This window comes from Protopterus annectens, chromosome 6.part1 (assembly GCF_019279795.1).
Source record: "Protopterus annectens isolate FY-2018-M chromosome 6.part1, PAN1.0, whole genome shotgun sequence".
In the NCBI taxonomy this organism is placed as follows: domain Eukaryota; kingdom Metazoa; phylum Chordata; order Ceratodontiformes; family Protopteridae; genus Protopterus; species Protopterus annectens.
Window position 1 is genome coordinate 280,713,188 of NC_056738.1, and position 22,442 is coordinate 280,735,629.

Below are 22,442 nucleotides of genomic sequence, written 5' to 3' on the forward strand. Positions count from 1 at the left end.
GATAGAATCGGAAACTGCAAAAAGTAGGTTGGGCTTCAGAATGATAATGCCTTTGGTTTTACCACTTTTATTTTATTTTCTCATGACCTGTGAGGCACAACGTCTATGAGTGGGGAATGCCTGGTTTTGGTAACGGAAGGTGGATCATTTGCTGTGTTGGGATGTGAGACATCATGACATTTGGCTAGCCAGTATGGTAGATAGCCTTGGAACTGTTAGTAGGTAGGTTATGTTTGTGGGGGTTGGGAAGGGGGTATTCTGGGCCTTTAATGTGGGGTGTTGCTCGTGGGTGGTGGGTCGGTTTTTGCACACCTGTTCAAAATGTGTGGGTATGCATTCAGCTGTGCAGGTGGCAGACATGAAGGTACGTTGGTTAATTTGACTTCACAGCAGCTTGGATTGGGTGGGTTACCTTTAACATTTTTTGGTTTTCAAGCTAGATGGGGCAGGGGGAATTTTGGGAGCAGAGAAGGGGGGGGGGTGACCGAGGTATGCATTTTCCCATTAATGTACAAGTATTGTGTCAGCTGCTCATGCAATTTCATTATTCAATAATTGCAGTTAAATTAGCAGAAGGTGGGAAGGGAGGTGTCAGCTTGTAGGAATCTGTGTTCCTTCTTGGGAAGGAAGTGATTTTGGAAAGCTTGGTGAAGAAGGAAGGGTGGGCAGGTAGGTTATTTGGCCTGTTTGATATTCTGTCCTTTAACAGTTTTAAGGTTTCTCCATTGGGGTTGGTTCCTAGGAAGTCGATAAGGAATTTCATTTGATTCACCATTGGTCGTATCCTGAAGGGAATTTGGTGCATGATTTTACTTTGGGAGATGACACAAAAGTCAGTTATGCATCTTTGGATGATGCAGTGCAGGTCACTTGGGAGTTTACAGACCCACGGTTGATGAAGGCAGATATTGAATCCATGTTTTGTTTATTACCAGTTTGAGAGGAAGAGTGGCCATTGTTGGGAAAGGTAGCTGGGTTTAAATTTTACTTTGACAAGACTATGCTGATGGGATGCTTTTTGCCTGTGCTACTTTGAGAGGTTTAGCACTGTTCTCCATTGGACTTGGTAGCTCCTGAAGTTTACTTATCGGGAAATTTACCTAGATCTTTCCTTTTGTGGGTTTGTGGCCTTTTTTCTTGAATGGGGAAAAGCAAACATCATTGGGTGAGGGTTAATAAGTTCATGTGTGCTGATTTAGCATTGTGGTCATCTGTTTGGAGCAGTTTAATGCTATGGCTTTTTGGCAGGTGGATTGGGTTGTTCAAGGGGTTTTGCAATTATTTATAGATGCAGCAGGAAGTATTTAGATGGGGGAATATTTTTTTTGGGTGGGGGATGATTTGTGGCTCACTGGCCAGCAGGATGGAAGAATGATTGGAGGAGGAATGTTGACTGTTTGGAGTTATTTCAATTTGGCTGGTGTCGAAGGTCTAGCAGGAGATGTTGTGGGCAAAAAAGGGTTAATTTTCATTTGGACAGACAGTCATACGAGCCATTAGTGTTGCTAGACATTATTTACAGATTGTGCTAGTTTTCAATAGTTTTCACCTACAATGGTTTTGGCAGTCTTCTTCATCGCAATCATCAAGCTCTGCTTCAAAATATTAGAGTGGCATTGCGCGTAATGAAAAGACCTGGCATTTACGGCAACTGAAGCACAAACATTTTTGCCAAAATGACCAACAACCCAACTTTCTATTGCTGTTGTTATTGTTGTTTGTGCTGGCGTTATGCCTGATCCAATAAAGACTAATTTAGTTGCTGGATAAAAAAACAAATACTTTTATTGATAATTATACTGCTCAATTTGTCTGCAAAACATGTTTTATTCTTATTATTACTATTTTTTTCTTTGTGGCAGGTAACATGACTTCTAGTTTCATTCCAGCTTCTAAAAATATGAAAGGGATAAATAAAGGAAACAGTAGCCAGAGCTGATCTACTTTTACATATTTTGCATGCCTTTGTTTTGAAAATTATTTTTTTTTTCTTTTTTAGGAGAATAGTTAAAAAGTTCCTTCAAAAAAGTTAACTGTCACCAAACAATGTGAGCCAGATGATAAGAAAAAGATTCCACATCATCATTCTGCATCGTAACGGACAGAGAAGGAGGATATATCAGTGACTCCAAGGTGATAACTTTTTATTTTACCCTCAGGTTCTGGACAGTATGGATTTTCAACCTCTTTCATTCTTTAACTACTGCTCTTTCAAGAAAAGAATGTTTTAGTTCTTGCTTACAACTGAGTAAATCCTTTTGCTCTAAATCAAAGTACTTCTGTACTACACATTTGTAGTCTGTGGTCACAGGTACCTGTGACACCTTGTTGTAGTATGTCCAACACTCAGACAGCCAGAGCTCTGAGCCTGGGTGTAGATATCTATAATCTAACAATAAAGACTGGTTCTTGGTCAGACATCATCTAGGTTGGCATCTGGCCTACGTGCATCACTACCAAGATTGTTAGAAAAGACATCTGAAAGGGAAGCAGCAGAATCATCAATCATTTTCTGACAGAAAAATGCTAGCATGTCATTTTCTAACCCAGATTTTCTAAACACTCTTGTCAAATGTGCTATTTATGTACTTATTTATAATAAGAGTCATGAAAAAACAGATGCTCGTAAACCTCTTGCACGGCAAAAAGAAACATCAATCCACAAAACGAAGCCAGCAAGTAAGGAAGGTATAAACAGTCAGTAGATTTTTAGAGAGAGGTTATCGTCCAGGTTCTATCAATCAGGCTAAACAATGGGCCTCTAATTTAAATAGGCAAGATCTATTGCGTTATAAACATTGCAACAATGATGGGGTAAAACAGCCTTTGCGTTTGGTTACTACTTATGGACGCAATACTCAAGGCTTCGTTAACATTATCCAGAGACATTGGAATGTTTTGTTGGCCGAAGAGAGACTTCATCCTTTTCTTAGGGACAGATGTTCTTTCTCCTTCAGAAGAGGACGTACTATAGGTTCAAGGCTTAGTCACTATAAAAAATCTGTTCATAGCTTTACAGTTTCTAATCAAATTTCTTTGACAGGGGGTCCTGTATTAGGGTGCATTTCATGTGGTCACTGTGTATATTGTACGCGGGTTTCACATACCTGTGAATTCACTAGTAAAAATACTTCTGAGGTTTTTGAAATAAAAATTTGGGCTAATTGTAGTACCAAGTGGGTCATCTATTTGGTGACCTGCACTTGTTCCACATTTTATGTGGGGCAGACTTCTCGAGCTTTTCACTTGAGAATTTGTGAACATCTTAGTGGTATTAAAAATAAACGTTCCAACAATGCCCTATTTAAACACACTTTGAAACATAAAACAGCTTCTTTTCAATTTGTGATTATTGACCATATTAAGGGTATTTGTAGAGACAAAGATAGTTGGCATGAGTTGCTTAACTTTAAAGAAAAGAAATGGATAGTAAAACTGGGAGCCCTGTTTCCACCTGGCCTTAATGATCAACTATAATTAAATGATCAATTATTATTAATTGTTTCATTACTGTGATTGGTTCTGATGTTAATTACTAGGTGTATATATACACATATATACTGGGTTGCTTTTGTCTATATTGTTTTTATTGTCTGTATCCACTGAAGAAGGCTCTGTTGAGCCGAAACCGGTTTGGATTTTTCATATATCTGCTTTTGCGACCCATGGGATTTTTCCATTGGGCTGAATAAATGACTGTTTATACCTTCCTTACTTGCTGGCTTCGTTTTGTGGATTTATTTATAATAAGTCTGAATTTTTAAGCCTTCACTCTCCTCACTTAACATTTAGTTGAAATTAAGCGGTTATTAGTCAAAGTAGGGGAACTCACATCTGGGAGTACATAGCTTTTGAACTCCAGGAAATGGCAGGGGAGTGTTACCCACAGAGAAAAATGCCCATACCTGTTGCTTATAATTTTCCATTGACTTAGGAACTACTCCAGACTGAGAAGGAAGAGAGGAAATAGTAATGAGATAACTATATGGCAAATTTCTCAGGGAATGTCATATAGCCAGAGCTCTATAACGGAAGAATTGCAAAGGCAAATAAGAAAAACAAAACCTATGCATCATAATTAACTTGAGAAGGATGATCAGTGACAACTTACTGTATGAATAAAAAGTAAACTAAAGTTAGTGTGTACAGTGTTCTTTATTGTTGAACTGACTTCTGATGACACATGAATTAAGACTGCAGTATCGTAAGCTATGAATTTCTAACTTCCAAAAAACCTGGTCACGCAATATGTGCACTCAGCAGACATCCCAATCGTATATATGGATCCTTCAGAAATGAGCCTTGGGGTGTACATATGACTGCAGCTGCCTTTTCATATGTGATTCCACGTTTTCTTTTAATTGACTTAATGTAGCGTATATTCCACAAGCAATAATGACTGATAGAGCAAACATTATATGGAAATAATGAACTGTCAAGGAGTGTTGTGAGGCTTGCTCACAACTGCAAAACTTGGTATTGCCTTATACCACTCACCATGGAAAGCATTACAGAACATAGAAAATGGTAATTGCAATGTTTCTAGTTATGAATAAAATGTAGTCCTAGCAGAGAACATATTAACTACACATTAAAGGGATGTTCTAAATGACATTATACAGTCATGATGTTGATTACTGGCCTTTGGCACAGATTCACAAACTTCATGATGGAAAATTGTAAAGTAAAATAAGGGACAGCACAAAGGAGTGAACACTTCCAGATTGCATTGATTTGATACTGCAGGCAAACTAGTATTAAACACATTAATCTATTCTATGTTGTTTTAAAGCAGCTTGCTGAGGATACTTGCATGTGTGCATCAGTGTGGTGATATTAACGGATAATCAAAAATGTCAAAATACTTCTGCTGCATTGTATTTTAATTTGTAGTATCACTGCAGTTTAATTCACTGCATGGATGGAAACTCTAATGGATTTGTCAAATAAGGACAAGCAGAAAAAAAATATGGCACTACAGTTTTCAAGAGGAGTGGTATTAATAATGCCAGCATCAAATGTTCAGCGATCTTATATTTTTCAGCCCTTGTGTAGGACTTGAAGAAAGCAACAGTGCTTTATATAGCTATAATTCAGATCTAAAATGTCATTCAACTATCACATGGAAATCTGTTTTGCAGAATTAAAGAACATTTGATCTTTGATACATAATCATGGAAAATCTTCAACTGTCAAAAACATGTCAGATACATTTATGAGACATATAAAGGGTTTACTTAAATTTGATTGTTAGGGTTTTTTGAAAATTCAGTTCTGAAAAGTGTAATTCTAAAACCTTAAACACACACACATGTGTACACACACACACACACACACACACACACACACACACACACACACACACACACACAAATCTGCACCCAGATCTAGTACACAGAAAACTACACTACACCTGGTGGTATAAACCTTGGCTCTAGATGACTGTCATTGTTGAACTGACGCCCCAACCCCATGTGCAAAATGACAAAAAAGGGTTGTGGATGGATGGCCAACATGCTAGTGGCAACAATATTTGAAAGAAAGTGAATGCACATTTTACATCTCCGACCTTGCTCACTACAATTTTACAGTACAGCTCATTAAGCACAATAGATTTTACACTGTCTCACTGAGAATATGCTTACATTTGTCCATAATTTTTGATATTCCCTATTTTTAAATGTGTTTTGAAGTAGTATCCCACACTCCTACTGGAAGTTAGATGCTTTATACGCTATTTGGTATTCATATTTTCTGCTAATTAGAGGTTCACATTTTCAGTTGGTTATTCCTACATTTCATGGGCCTTTGTTCCTATTTTCAAACTTTGAACACTGAGAGGTATGTCTGTACTCCTCTATATATTCCAACTCCATGATCATACCTGAGTAGAGAAAAAAAGGAAAAATCCATTCAAAAGTGCGCCATTGGCTTGCACAGTACAACAATACATAGTGGTTAAATGAACCGCCGCAATCATTTCTCAATAAAAATACTGACAGCTAAAACTTTAAGAGTGAATCATATGAATGCTAATATAAACAGTTGCATTTAAGCATCCAAAGCATCATTTTAGTTTAATTGTGTATAACCTTCAAGTGAACTGCTAGTTGTTGACAAAGGGATGGTGCAGGACTGAGAATGACCGCAGCAAAAGCAGGTGTTTGCAGTTATATGCTACAGTACAGCCAGCCAGTGTTATAACAGATGGTGTTTCATTTTACTTTGGCAAACAACGAGTAAAACCTCTGTGTATGTGCAGTGCTCCACTTGGTTTTGGGGCTTGTCAGAGTCAAACCCTGTACCTTAGGTACAGAGAGTAAGAGCATTAATCCATCTGCCAGACCCAGTTTTATCAGGTACAGAAAATACATGTTGATACAAAATCTGTTATTCTGTTAACTATTTAAGTGATTTAGAATAGTCTGATGGAAGACATAGGGAGGTCAAAAATGAAGTCCTGGAAGCAAGTACCCCCCCAAAAAAAAAAAAAAAAAGATATGCTCTATGGAGTAATATTTTTGTTTTGTGCCTGACGTGTATTGTGGCACAAAAGCTGCTGCTACAATATTCATATTGTCTGTAATTGTTTTGGTTTACTCATTGCATTAAAGAGTGAATGAATTCATTAATATGGCTGGATTGTGTAATATAAACATGTTACATTTTAGTAGCACATTTTTGAAGTACCTTCTTTAGAGCCTCCAACAAATGCAAGGGGTTTTACCTTTGTCATATATTATTCAGAATGATGATCTGGTCTTCAGCATCTGTTATGTAGTCATTGTTGCATATTACTGTGGCGCAGTCTTCTCTACATGATCGGACTGTAAAAGATTTCTGCATGTAGTTAAAAAGCTTCTAGTTTGGCAGTTAGGACAGGGGACTAAAGCTCCAACTTATTAATGAGCTGCTTCTTGTGACAGGAGTGCAGGGTTTGAACCTTTCCACCTTCATGTACTTCCCATGTGACAGTGTGCAAGTCTTTAAACCAGGCAATGCTTTGGAGGCATTGGGAATTTGGGCTATGCTTCTTAATGATCTCCAAGACTGCATGCCTAGCAACAATGAACCCAATGTCATTTTCCTTACATTTCCTATTGTATAGTTGATCCTAGTTCAGGAAATGTTGTGGCAGTATCACCATGACACAACTTTTAATGCAGCACAGGCAATTTATTCTCCAAGGACAGCAGGCACTGTATTAGTTGATCAAGCACTGAAATGTAAACTTGTTTGCTAGCAGCAACATCTGCATTAGTAATAGTTCTTCTTAATCTGGAATTAGTCAGATGACTTTTACTTCTGCAGAGATTGTGTATATTGACTTAGTATATGTTATCAGGTGGTTGATATTTCTTATGCTCTTATAAATACTCTATTTAAAATGTACTACACATGGCTGGATCTTGTGATATGATGCTAGTAATCTTTATACAGTTTCATGCAGTTCAATCAAAGCTACCAATAAAGTATATATGATTTAGTTCTTCATAACAATAATGGGAGTCCACAGTCAACAAAGTGGTTATAACTGCTGGTGTGGGTTCTCTGTTGAGGAAAGTACCTTATGCGCTTCTCGTCTTGTCATTTTTACACAGCTAATAATCTGGCTTTGCAGGAATTTGTGTGTTTGTTAAGCTGGAATACTTTGGCTTCTGTGTGTTTGTATGAAACAAATTTGAAATATGTGACCTTGGTCAGTATTATTGTTAATTTTTGGATACTGTCATCTGAGAAGGGATTAGTCAGTAATGTAACTATAATTGCTGGGTTTGGGGGATGTCTGTGGATATAAGTATATATGTAATCTGCCACTAGCCACATGTATTTTAATGGGAAGAGCAGTTTACTGTTGCTCATGCTAAGTTTGTTTTCAGTGTGAGACTATATTGTTTTGTTTTCATTAGTAAAAAGCCATCAGCACTTGTGCTATAAAATTTGAAATAAAGGTTTTAAATCAAATCACCGTAAGCAGTGTGAAAGTAAAGAAGAACATAATATGCACACTGACAGGTTTGAACTGTGTTTATGGTAATTGGGGGAGGTGGCAATGCAATGGGACACTGGAGCAACTGTGGGGGAGGATGTGGGGCCCTGGTCCATTACCCTGCCTACGGCCCCGTTTGACCATGATTCAGTTGTGCTGTCATCTGAGGCAAATTTACCTGCTTATGTTTTATGTTAGCAAACCAAAAAATGGAGCCAGCATATTGTGACCTGAAAAAACTTTTATTAATAAATAAACACGAAAAACAACAAATAAACAGACCGGTTTCGGCTGGACAATATCACAGCCTTCCTCAGTATGAAACAAATAAATCAATTATTGTTGTTTAAATATACTCATCATAGAGCTCATTGGTTCTTCCTAAAATTGTTCATTAAGACCAGGTTGGAATAATCCCCCTAGTTTGACAATCCACCTCTTTTCTTTAGTATTTAAAATAGAATGCCAGCCTGTCTTGTTGGATCGATTCCCTTTTATAATATCAATAACCATAAAAGTAAATTTGGCAGTTTTATGTACCAAATGATTTTTATAAAGTGCATTATTAGCCTTTTTGTTCTTAATATTGCTAATATGTTCCCATATTCTTATTCTGAATGGACGGAAAGTTTGTCCAATGTAGAATGAGCCACAAGTGCATGTGGCCAAATATACAAGCCAATCACTACTACAGTTGGCAAAAAAGTTTAGGTCATAAACCAGAGCACAATTTCTGCTAGAGAATTGCTTTGATTTACATACATAATCACAATTAGTGCAATGGCCGCAAGGAAAACAACCCGTCAAGGGTTCACCAGTCAGTGTGGTCTGTAAATATTGTAAGTGATTGTTCACATTACTATGTTTGTAGTGACTGAAACAGGAACTTAAATTTTCACATTTGCGAAAAGAAAATAAACATCTGTCTGGTATAATGCTAGCCACCTCATGATCACATTGTAAGATGTTCCAGTATCTGTGCACACTTTGGATCAAAGTATCCGAGTTCCTGGCATAGGTGGTTACAAACCTGATGGGTTGTGGTGCAGTGATTGTGTGATTTTATAACTCAGTAATTCCTGTCTATCAACTGTATTGACATAGCTACTGGCCTTCACCACATGTCCCATACTGTAGCCCCTGGATCTAAACCTGCTGGTCAAGTCCTTCCTCTGTTGCTGAAAAGAAGAATCGTGAGAGCAAATCTGCTTTATTCTAATGAATTGTGATTTGGGAATGTTACGTGCAATATGTGGTGGGTGGAAGCTGGAGGCATGGAGGATGGTGTTGTACTGGGGATACTTCCTGAATACTTCTGTACCTAATGTATGATCAGATAGTCTATTTATTAATACATCCAAAAAAGTGATAGTATTCAAATCATAGTGTACGGTGAACTGTAAACCCCATATGTTGTTATTCAGATAAGATATAAAGTTGGTTAGTTGATGTTCCTCTCCCTTCCACGCCATCCAACAATCGTCCAGATAACGTCTCCAGATGTCAATATATTCAAGAAAAACATTGTTTTGGCAATCATAAATAATGTATTTTTCAATGTAGGCCATGAATAAATCCGCATAAATTGGGGCAAATGAAGCCCCCATTGCTGTGCCTTTTGTTTGCCAATAACAAGTATCTTGATAAAAGAAGACGTTGTGGGTTAGAACATGTTTTGCTAAACCAACCAGAAAGGAATTGAAATCTGGTTGATATAAACCCGCCACCTCAAGCCAATAAGCTAATGCATCCAAATCTGCTTGATGTGGAATGTTGGTGTATAAGGCACTTACATCAAGCGTACACATGAGCCAACCAGGTTCAAGTTGAGTATCTGAAATAATTTGTAAAAAATTAGTGGTGTCTTGCAAACGTGATCGTACTACATATAACAAAGGCTTCAGATGGTTAGTGAGGTATAAAGACAATGGTTCAGTAATGTACCCTTTCCCTGATACAATCTGTCTACCAGGTGGATTTACAGGGTGCTTATGAATTTTGGGTAGAAAATAGATGTATTGAGATGCCGAATCTTGAATCATAAGCTGATGCATAGTATCATTAGTAATGATAGCTTCATTTCTAGCCCAAACCAAGAACACCTCAATCTGTTTATTAAACATGAAAGTGTCAGATTAATGGGCATTTCCGAGTAATATCTCTGATCCGAAAGTTGTCTTTTGGCCTCATTATCATAATCACACCAATTTAGTAATACTACAGCCCCACCTTTGTCAGCAGAGATAATAACTATGTCTCTGTTGTTCTGTAGTTCCAGAATAACTTGTTTCTCAGCTAAAGTAATGTTATTTGATTTACAATGTATATCAGAGCTGGAAAAATGAAGATCTTTGCGAATGCTATTCTGGAATTGATGTACCATAGGATGCATAGGAGGAGCAAAACTTGATTTGTGATATACGAATTTGTCTTTACTGCAATTGCTATCTGTATCACCAAAATATAATTTCAGATTCAAATTCCTACAAAAAGACATCACATCTTGGGCCAATATGTCTTCAGGAACCATGAAACCCGGTATAAAAGTGATACCTTTATTCAGAACTGACAGATGGATGGGTGACAAAAACAAAACCAGACAAATTTAAAACATTCACATTTGTATTGACATTCAATTCTGCATTGCCATTTTCAATAGACTTTGTATGTTGTGTATGCCTTCTGTGTTTGCACCCCCCCCCCATGCTGATATCTGGGCCTAAAGGGACTGGTCCGGGTGTCCTTTTGGGGAACGGTGAGCCTGATACTGCCTGCAACTCATTGTCACTGCAGGATGAAATATCATCTGTCGATGAACCAGTATCTGCACTCCATTTCCTAAGGATGGATCGGGGTCTCTTCCTTTTCAGAGTTTTTGTAGGATACAATGTAAATCTGACATGTTTACTGGTATAAGAAAAAGGATTTGTACTTTGGTAGTCTGCTTGATCTCTTTGGAATTTTTTGATTTTCCTAGTCCTAAATTGTTCTTCTAGATTATTGAGGTCTATTGCTACCTTATTCAATTCAATATAGAAATTATATTTTGGTGATAAGAACAACTAGGATCACCTGAATAAAAGTAAATGTATGTACAAATTTCCTACAGCAGCAGTAAAGGAAGCAAATATAACAGGTCACCTTTATCAATTTTAATTATAATGTTCAGCTTTGTCCTTTTCTCCATTCTCAGAAATTCATTGAGTTAATAATGTATAACTGAGCAAGTGTGTGTGTGTGTGTGTGTGTGTGTGTGTGTGTGTGTGTGTGTGTGTGTGTGTGTGTGTGTGTGTGTGTCTGTCTGTTTATGTGTGTTCATTCTTGTGTTCTGATACAATCAGACTTCATAATTGCTTGATGTCATTATATGTAGAGCAGGGTTTTCATCTAAGGAAACAGTATGCTTGAGGGTTCAAAAAATGAAGCCAATGAACTATGGCATCTGTCAATTTCTCTCCAATGCTGACTGAGAGTTTTTTTAACAGAGGTTAGTTTTTCACATTTGCATTTCCTGCTGCCACAGTCCCTGAGATGTTTGTCTTTTAATCTCTTGTTGTCAAACATTTCTAACAGTACTTTGCTGGAGTTCATGCACAGCCATCTTTCATGATTCACAAAAACAACATGGTTGAGTACTGTTTTCATTTGTAAGCCTCAGTAGGTCTGCAGGAGCCTAATACTGATATGTATGTATATATATATATATATATACATTACTTATGATATACAATATGAGTGCAAGCACCGGAAATGTTCCTTTACCACTTGATTTCACTTGTCCCTAAATACTGAGCTCATCTATCACATCAAGCCTTACGAGGTAGTTAAACAAATATCTGTTGTATTCTGTATAAATATCTTTGTTCAGTTAGGTATTAGATTCTGCTAGTTGTCAGGGGAAGAGTACAACAGTAAATGTTAAGTGTGATGTAGACACTCATATCATTGAAGGATGGTGACAAGAACGTTAAAATAAAGTTCCTTGCATCTCACTGCGTGTAATACCTCTTTGTTGCTGAACCACTGACTGCTGTTTTTAATTGAGGTATTTTGTTCTCCGACAGTTGTTTTTACCAAAAAAAAAAAAAATCGTACATTATCAAAAGAGTTGCAAGTACAGTGCTGTTCCCTTATCATCAGAATTCTTTTACATTTCTCATTTTGTGACAAAAATAAGTTGGCAAACACTGTTCCTAATTGCAGAGATGCATAAAAATAAATTGCGTTTCTCTTCCTGCAATCAGACTTTGGTTAAGAAATGTATCTTATTCAAAGAAGGAATCCAGAATCACAAAGAAATGACTTGCGAGCCTAAGTGAAATGAGGGCTGACATCAAATCAGATTCCTTCCCTGTATGTATTAATGTTGGAGGAATAAATCTTTGTTGCTGTATGGAAAGGAGACACAAAAGGGTTTAGCTGTCAAATCATAATTTACATTTGAGATATGTGTCATCAAAATGACTGAAACAAATGAAACAAGAGCTTAGTGAAAATAAGGGATATACTCTTAAAGTTATGCAACAGTACAGCCTAGGAATTAGGAGATGTGTGTTGCATCCTTCTCAAGTCCAGGCATTTAGCCTATTCAGTCTTATTGAAAGCCACGAGGCAATGGATTCCATGACTTCGTGTTAGAAAACAATGGCACAGAGCTCTGTCGCACATCCTAATTAGCCACATCGCCCATGTCCACCTTACTATCTTAATTCCTTGGTTGTCTAATATCCATCCTTCCCCGCCTCCCAGAAATAACAGTATAATGTATAGAGTATGAAGAGCTTTCAAAGGAAATATTTCCCAAGATGGATTTCTAAACGTGCAGAAGCTGTTGAACAGGGGCGCTACAGTTATTGTATGGCTTCTTCAAGAATATAAAATATCCAGATTGAGATAAGAAAAATCGTCAGCTCTTTGTAAACTTTTCAGTGTGTGAAGGGATGAAATGGAGCTCTGAAAAGACAGATGTCATGGCAAGCAAAGGAAGGAAATAAAAAGAAGCCCGGAATTAAATAGAAGGGAAAATAGCTGAACAGGTTTGAGTACCCAGTAGAGGCACTGCCACATCAGTGGCACATTGGAAGAGAGCCCTGACTATGGCATAGATGACCTCAGTTTGATCAGCAGCTCAGGCAACTGTCTGGGTGGCAGTGGAGGGGTGGGCATGCCCATACCGAGGGGGAGGGTGGGCAGTTATGTGGGAACTCCTCCCAGCTGGATGCTTGGGACATCACATTGTGGGGGGTGTTGTCCAAAGAGGGGAAAGGGTGGTGGGCCTATCTGAGCTGCTGTAGAATCAGGGTGACGTGGTGCATGACCCTATTGTACACCACTCGTATGCAACCACAATTCCATAATAGAGGGGATTAAAGGAGTGGTAAAAAAAAAAAGTCACCCCCTCTAAGTCTGAGCTGACATTGATGGCCAAGACCCACAGGATGCCCTTAGGTTGTATGACCAGCCCCAGTCAAATTGGAGTTTGTCTGTGATTATAGAGAATCTGGCAGACCAGGCACTGGATAGAAAGGCTGTGGAATGATACATTAGAATAAAAAATATATATCTGAGAAAGGTGCTTGGGGAGAAGGGAAGTCTGAATTACGAGACCAAAGCTAGAATCAGAGATGCAACAGCAAACTATCACAACGTAAGGGATAGTGAGCGACAGTCAAATGTCAAAGGAGCAGAAAAGTAAGATGAACAAAAACAGTGGTGTGACCAATACTTCTGTTTGGCACAAACACCTGGGCAGCTAAGGCAGAGCAATTGAGGAAGCTAGAGGTGATGGAGATGAAATGTCTAAGATGCTTGGTAGGATGCACACCGTGGGATATATGAGGAAATGACATTAGATCAGACTCCAAAAGTAGCTCCAGTTTCAGAGATCAAAGGGAATTATGAATGGCTGGACACATGCTGGAAAGCAGAACACAAATTGGTCAAGATGATTTGAGGCAGGCAGGAAGAAGGCAAGCAGAAATAAGGACATCCAGACAAGAGACAGATGAGTTGTTTGAGCACACCTCTCAACTGTACAGATTTTCACAGAATGTCCAGATTTTTACGTCATATTTTTGATCTGTTCCTCATAAAATTTGTAATTTTCTAGCAAATCACTGAGATGATCTGAGGACTGAAGTCACTATATAATGATGTACATTTGTGTTTTAGACTTCATATTCTTCAGCAAAATGCATTATAAGACAAATCCTGTTTTTCTAGCAACTTTCTAAGTTTATACGGGCAATATTTTAAATCTGTCCCTAGTTTTGAGCCTTTGTCCCCTCCCCCATTTTATCAGGCTTTGTTCAGATTTTTTGCACTAAGATGTTGAGAGGTATGTGTTTGAGAGAAACCTCAAGACAGCTCAGAAAGGTAGGAGAGTAGCACTGAATCAAGAAAGGTGTCGACTGTTGACACAACACCCTGAAGACACATTGAAAAAATGAGAGAAAGAGGGGCAGTGCTGATGATTAATAAGTGAAGAAACAGTTTGTGGCAGGTCCATAGATCAATAAACTGTACAGATGTTTTAACCTCTATTTAATCTTTAATGACAGATACATAAAGTATGGAGGAGGGACTGGTTTACAACCCAGCACCCACCAAACCTCCAGGATGAACTTATCCTGCATGTTAAGCAGTGTAATTCATTGCCTCCCTTTAAACATAACCTACGTGACTTAATAGATATCATGGATTTACTCAGGGACTGATGGTATGGTCCTCCTGGAAAAAGCAGGGCTGGCTTAAGGGTATTAGCAAGAATGGTCAAAAGATTCAGTGGCCATGAAAACACCTATAAATATTTGACTCTTTTGACAGCCAGATGTCAATCCATGTACTAGTTTGTAGAAAAGCCATTCATTTACATTTGGCATACAAAACAGACCTTAAATTAAAGGACTTTCTGTTATCGGGGATAAATACCCTCACACAGTCTGTGGAGGAGGTTGCACTTTCTGAACATCTCAACTAACAGAACTACCTCAGAAGTTGTAAATCTTGGATTTAAATCAAAAACACTGTTAATGGAAACCTATTTGATATTTCAGACATAACAACTTTGGTTCAATGAAGTGGTCGCTAATCATAGAAAAAAATACTACCAATATGTAAGAAAAATATTCCTAGCATCTAGTGAAGTTACTCAAAACATGAAAAAAAATAACTCTGATCTGGCGATCTCACAGAAAAATGTGATCATCGTGCAGCACCATCAACATGAGGGTCAAAACCCAACTTGCCCGCAACCTTGTGTTCTGCAGAGTTTTTTCAAAAAAATCTTTTAAAGCTAGCTGATGGCATGATACAATTTAAGAACTCCATCCCCTTGAGGACTTGAAGCAAACACCACAATATTTACAGTTAGTTTGGAAGAGCATTGTAACCCCCCCCCCAACTTTTTTATGTCCTCATTGGTGAAGTCAGACCATGAAGCTTTCCCCTTGTAATAAAATTCAACCTGTAATAAAATTCCCCCCCGTGTCACATCCTCATTTCTGAAGCTGGACCATAAAGCTGTCTCCCTGGAAATAAAATTCAACACATAACACTCAATTAAATCCATAACAGTTAGGACTATACTAAAGCAAACTATGTCCTATTACAAGATGGATCCCCCAAACCTGAAGAACACAACTACCTATGCTGACTTATTTACAGAAACTCTGTACAAACATGTAAATGACTGCAGTGATTCTGCCTTACCTTCCAGAAGTAAGCCTGCATCTAACTCAAAAACATAAATAAATAAATAAAAATAAAACCACTGGTGGAATGCTTACCATAACAGACTATGTAAAAAAATAAAAAAGTCATGGTCAAAATCAGAAAGAGCAACAATCACAGAGATAAGGGCTTTCTGATTCAACTAAGTAAGAAATTAAGAGGCCCAGTATAATACAGCAAAGCCAGTTACAAGGTCAGCATAGCCTCCGAGGCTAAGGACAATCAAAAAGCCTTTTTCAACTATGTCAGGAATCTTAAAGGTAATATTCAAACCATGTGCAGAACTGATGATAAATGGCACATCACTGACCAGGGTGTCATAGCAAATCTGCTTGCTGATAAATTTTGCTTAACTTCACTCCCCCATCACCCCCTGTGAATTTTCCTCTAACATAACCCCCAAAACTATCAAGAGGGAACAGGTCTAGAGGTGTTCACTAAGGCTAAAATCACTGCTTCAATGGGCCCTGACAATATCCCCAGTTGCCTCCTAAATTGCCTAAAACATGTTAGCAGGACCACTTGAAGCACTGTTTAGCTACAACCTCAAAACAAGTTACATGCTAAGTGAATGCAGGGCTGCAATGGTCATCCCTCTTCATAAGGATGGACCATCAACTGACCCAGGGAACTAGAGGCCCATCAGCTGACAAGCCTATGAATTATTATGGAAATGATCAACAAGGGCACTGGCAACCTACAGATCCTGGACCCACGCAGTTTGGCTTTATTAAGGGAAGGTCTTGCCTACTTAACTTGGTAGACTTCAAGAGGGTCAATATGGCTATGGATAAGGGAAATATGGTGCATACCACCTACCTTTACCTGGACAAGGCATTCAATACAATATCCCACTAGGATATTGTTGACAAACTCTCAGAAATAGGCATAAATCCCTACATAACTAACGGGATTGCCAGCTGACTCACAGATAGGACCCAAGAAGTCGGGATCGGTGAGATCATCTTCACCAACAGATTGGTTGCCTGTGGAGTATCCCAGGGTTCTGTGTTGGGCCTGCTCATGTTTGGCATCTACTTCTCAGAAGTCAGTTCTAATGTCAAAGGCCTAGGCTCTCCAAATTTGCAGATGACTGTGAACTGGGAGCTATACAGATTCCTCCCACAATACCAACATTGTACAAGAGGGTCTAACACAAACAAATGACTGATGTAAAAGCCAAGGGTTAAAGATCAATGCAAAAAAAATTCATTTTAGTGCCCTTTGGGAAAGCATTCCCAAGCTAACTACTTCATCAATAAAACACCCCTAAGAGTTGACACAATAGTCAGGGATCTGGGAACATATGTAGTCAGTAATCTAGCAATTGACCAACATGCATCTAAGACAGTACGAAAATCATTCTATGTTGCCCAACTCATAAGCAAGGGTATGACAAACAGGTCCAAGGAAGTAATAGCACCACTATACTGAGCTCTTATCAGAACCATCCTTGAGTACAGTGCCCCTTTGGCATACACCTACCCAGGCACTGCTACAGTTGGAATGACCTCAAAGGTTCCTCACCAGGAGTATCCAGAATATGAATGCCCTGTCCTACACAGATCACCTTAAAGTCCTGTCTCTGTACTCAGTCTCCTACAGGTTACTGATTGGCAATCTATGCCTAGCTCATAAGGCATCCTTGGATCCAGCTGTAACAGATCTCTTGCACATCCACAAGACAATCAACACTAGAAGCACTAGATCCAGGAACCTGAATTCCTGACCCTGTTCAAAAGAAACCTTGATCACTGAATGGGAAATCTCAAATTCACCCTTGGTCCGACCCCCATGTCTTTGATGGACAGAGATCGACAGTAAGTAAATTTAATTTTTTTTATGTGTTTATTTTTGGTTTAGACCTTTTTTATCAACTTTTCATGTCAGCCAAAAGCACTACATCCATGTATATGTATGTGTGTGTGTGTGTATATATATATATATATATATATATATATATATATATATATATATATATATATATATATATACACGTGTGTGTGTATGTGTATATATATATATATATATATATATATATATATATATATATATATATATGTATGTATATATATAGAGCCCTGTCAGAAGCTCGAGTTTTCAGAAACTCGAAATTCATATGCGCCATACCATATGAATGAATTTGCGAAAAATCAAAGCTTTTTAATGGACATTGTGGTACAGTGAAGATCGGGGGATTTATCCTTTTCCCCACTGTAGTGCGATTTCTGAGTCTGTATATATAATATGCAGGGGGGTCTGGGGGGTGCAGGGCCTTGTACCCATGCAAAATGTAGAAAAATCATAGATTTTCTTCTGTTTTCTGAAGTTGTCTCACACATATTAATTTTGAGATTCTGAAAACTCGAGCTTCTGAAAGGAATATATATATACATATATATATATATATATATATATATATATATATATATAGATAGATGGATTCCTATTACAAGAACGAAAGTTCACTACTTCGAACTTGTAATAGGAAGCCTCACTTCTGCGAAAGTTCACTTTAACGAAAGTGAACTTTTGCGTAAGTGCACTTCACCAAAAACACCGCAGCACAGTGGAGGACAAAAAAAACAAGCTATGTCCACCACTATGGTGCAATAGTCACGGACCTTAGGGTTAGGACATGGGTTAGTATCGGGCCATCCCCTTACTATGACCCATACCCTAACTCTAAGGTCCATGAGTACTGCACGGAAGTTCAGTACAACACCCATTCGTTGTACTGAACTTCGCGTAAGTGCACTTTCGCTGCAGTGGGCATTCCATGCACTATTTTGAATTAGTGAAAATTCGATATAGTGTATGGAACCCAGATAGATAGATATTTATATAGATATACACATATACATTGATCTAGAGACATTAGTCTAAACTGGTTTTGGCTGACATGAAAAAAACCTAAGAGATCAACCAAAACTAAACACACAAAAAATGGTTTTACAGGGGGCATACCCCCCCCCCCCACACACACACACACACACACACACACACACACACACACACACACACACACACACATGCAACTCTGAAGTCACAATTCAGTGGGGAAAATTCTGTTGATATTTTTTTGTTTTAGACTTTTTTCTCAACTACATTCATGAAATTAGTTTAGACTAATGTTACCAGATATACAACAGATGCATGATACAAATAAGGAGAAACATCTTGAAATATATATACATATATATGTGTGTGTGTGTGTGTGTGTGTGTGTGTGTGTGTGTGTAGAAAATATGTATAGTTAGACAAAAAAGTGGTTATAAATAAATTTCATGAGGTAAAACAACAGACATTGGAACGAGTAAATAGGAGTTATGATGTCATCATTTCCATAATATACACATGAGAATTGTATTGCTTTTTTATTTGATAACTTTGACAATGAATGCTTGGAAAACCTCACACAGGTGCCATCTGTATCAGGTTGCAGCCACAGTTAACATGCATTGATTTATTCTGAATACTGTAAAGAAGCTCTGCTTACCCTGTTGGAGTCAATTCTTTGTCTTGATGTGTAGGCAGGAGGTGGCAAGTTAAAAGCCTGAGGGACAAGATACTCATCGGCGTCCATTATTTCTTCTATCTCCTGTTCTTCAAGTAGGTTTTGGAAGAATTTACTGTCATTTGGACTTGGGAGCTTCATTCGGTCATCTCCCTGACATATAAACAGATTATAAGAATTTATTTTTTAATTTTTGTATCAGATGGAATACTTTCAGTAGCCTAGTATACGCTTATATTAAAAAGAAAAAGCTTTCAAAATATTTTAGAGTGTATTGCTTTGCAACAAATATTTTGAAAACTACTCTCTAAACAAATGTTTGTCTCAGATATGTTTCTTTAACAGTCCCCTCACTTAAAACATATTTGCTAAATGTATCACTTATATCATGCCAACATTTTTTTTATTAAGACAACATCCAATGGAATACAAAATTAGATGCCATTGAATTTTAACAGCAGCATTTATTTTTGCTTTACTTCTTTCTCTGAACAGTAGTCTTTAAGATGAATGTGCAAAGAAAACGTCTGGTAATAAGCTGAATATATTAAATTGAGATAATTCTGCAACAGTCAGTCCCATAGCTCTATTGTCATAAATAATATAAAGCATTTTCTGGCAGTTTCATTGCTTCACTTGGTATACCCCTTCCATTACTAATGTCTGCACTGTCAGAAAGACCTACAATTGTGTTTGTTAAATTTAATTTTATTAGAAGAGATTAAAAAATGAAATAATAACAAGCCACTGGAAGAACAATACTTTTCTAAGGAACAACAATAAAAGTCAACAGTGAACAGTCTCTTAAAAAGCAAAATCACATACCAATGGTGAATATAAGAAAGGTAAGAGAATGTGGCTCTGATAACAATGATGTGGTTAAAATAACATTTTACAGGGAAACTCATGTCCCAGAGAAATCCTTAAAAAAGTTGAAGCAGTGTCACGGGAATCCAGATATAGAAAGTCTAGTTGTTTCATTTTGTCTTGAATTTGTTTAAAACTATAAACACCTCATACAAAGAAGTTCCCTAACAGTAGCAGTCCCAAAGAATATGTGTTTTTGATTTTTTTTTTGCCTGAAAGTACTTTTAACATTTGCATACATACACATGTAACATCAAGTCTTCCTGCAACACTGGACCCACTCCAATTTGCTTATAGAGCTAATCGCTTTATGGCAGACGCCATCTCACTGGCACTTCAGTTATCCTTGGCACACATGAGAACAAAAACTGCTATGTCTGCATGTTATTTATTGACTTCAGTTCGGCCTTCAACATGGTCATCCCCCTACATCTGATTGAGAAACTGGTCCATCTGGGTGTCAGCACTCCTTTATGCAACTGGATTCTGGACTTTCATATTGATAGACCACAAAAGGTATGCGTAGGCAACAACACCTCAATGAGCATCACACCGAACACCGGAGTACCTCAAGGATGTGTCCTGAGTCCCCTGCTGTTCACCATGCTGACACATGACTGCATTGTTAGGTACAACACAAGCCACATTATTAAGTTTGTCGATGATACTACAGTGATGGGTGTCAGCAGCAATGGTGGCGAAAAAGCCTACAGAGAGGAGGTGAACCAACTGATTGGTGTGACAAGAACAACCTGGCTCTCAATGTGAATAAAACAAAGGAGATAGTAATAGACTTCAGGAAGAGATGCAAGGCTCATTCTCTACTCACAATCAAAGGAGAAACAGTGGAAAGGAGGAAGAGCACTAAGTTCCTGGGGGTGTTTATCGCTGAAGATCTGTCGTGGTCAATAAACGCTAATCACATTGTCAAGAAGGTGCAACAGTGTTGACACTTTCTAAGAAGGTTGAGGAGAGCAAAACTACCACCTTCAGTTCTCATAACCTTCTATAGGGGTACCATTGAAAGCATTCTGACTAGTAATCTCTCAGTGTGGTATGGAAACTGCACAGTTTCAGTCTGTAAGTCTCTCCAGAGGGTGGTGAAAGTGGTGGAAAGAATTATCAGGTCCATGCTCCCATCTATCCAGGATTTGCACTTTGCTCGCTGCCTCAGCAGAGCCATGAAAATAGTCAAAGACTGCACTCACCCTGCCCATGGTCTGTTCTTGTGTTTGTCTTCAGGCAAGAGATACCGTAGCTTACATTGCAAAATCATCAGATTTAATAGAAACTTTTTTTTCCACAAACCATCAGACTTCTGAACTCCAGCAATAACATACACAGTGATAGTCATGGAGGTCTGGAGTTACAACGCTGAAGTAATTCACAGACATATGCAATAACTCTAAGAAAGTACAATCTTATACATTTTGTGCAATACTAACAATGCCAAGTTAACATTCTGTGCAATATGCCAAGTTAGCATTCTGTGCAATCTGAAATCTGTCTGATTCTGATCTGTGCAATATATTATCTGTACAGTATTTTGGGTACTGATGAAGTCATGTAAGTGTAATAGTCTTGGTGCATGTCATTGTACTTGTTACTGCACTGCATAAATGTCTTGCTGTTGTTATTGTCGGATTAACATTAGTATATGTGTTGTTGTTGTAGTAATATCAGTATATGTTGTAAGCACATTGAATTTGAAGTAACGCAATTTCATTCAGTTGCACTGTTGTGCGGTCTGAATGACAATAAATTTGACTTTGACTTTTTTCCTTCAGGAAGTCTGACAAGTGAGAATTAAAGTATATGAATGGCTCTTAACCCACTTTTGAAAACACAGCTTGTTCATATCTGCAACAAGACCAATAATCGACGGAGTTTATGTTGGAAGACATGCATGGTTTTACACATTGATGCATACACAGCCATTGTCAAAGGAATGATTACTTCTTACACTGGTTCCATACCTCTCATACGAAAAAAAAAATACTTGAAAATTTGCCTAAATTTGAAAAATATGCACTTCAGTCATTTCAGCTATATATAAACACAGCAGATAATTGCATCACTTTCCATACACACACTCTAAATGCAGTTTTAAATTACTGAAAAATCAGCAGCAAGCATCTTTCCAAAATAAAAAAGGCAAACTAACTTAAACCATTCAGCTGTTAATTTTTAAGCATATCTCACTAAGCTCTACAGTATCCATATTCTCAAACAATAATTGGACAACAGTGGTGCAGCAGTAGCATTGTCGCCTCACAGAAAGAGGTTCAACGTTTCGATTGTTGGCTGGGGTGCTTTCTATGCAGAGTGTGCATGTCC

The 22,442-nt window shown here is 37.9% G+C and overlaps 1 protein-coding gene across 2 annotated transcripts in view; it reads right to left on the reverse strand.

The window, feature by feature from the left end:
- Positions 1 to 22,442, reverse strand: part of ERBB4 (erb-b2 receptor tyrosine kinase 4) — a 4,056,904-nt gene that overhangs the window by 104,755 nt on the left and 3,929,707 nt on the right. For both annotated transcript variants that reach the window (XM_044075709.1, XM_044075708.1), the window contains exon 25: positions 19,221 to 19,391. In XM_044075709.1, coding sequence (XP_043931644.1) covers positions 19,221 to 19,391 — 171 coding nt within the window. The remainder of the gene's footprint in view (positions 1 to 19,220; positions 19,392 to 22,442) is intronic.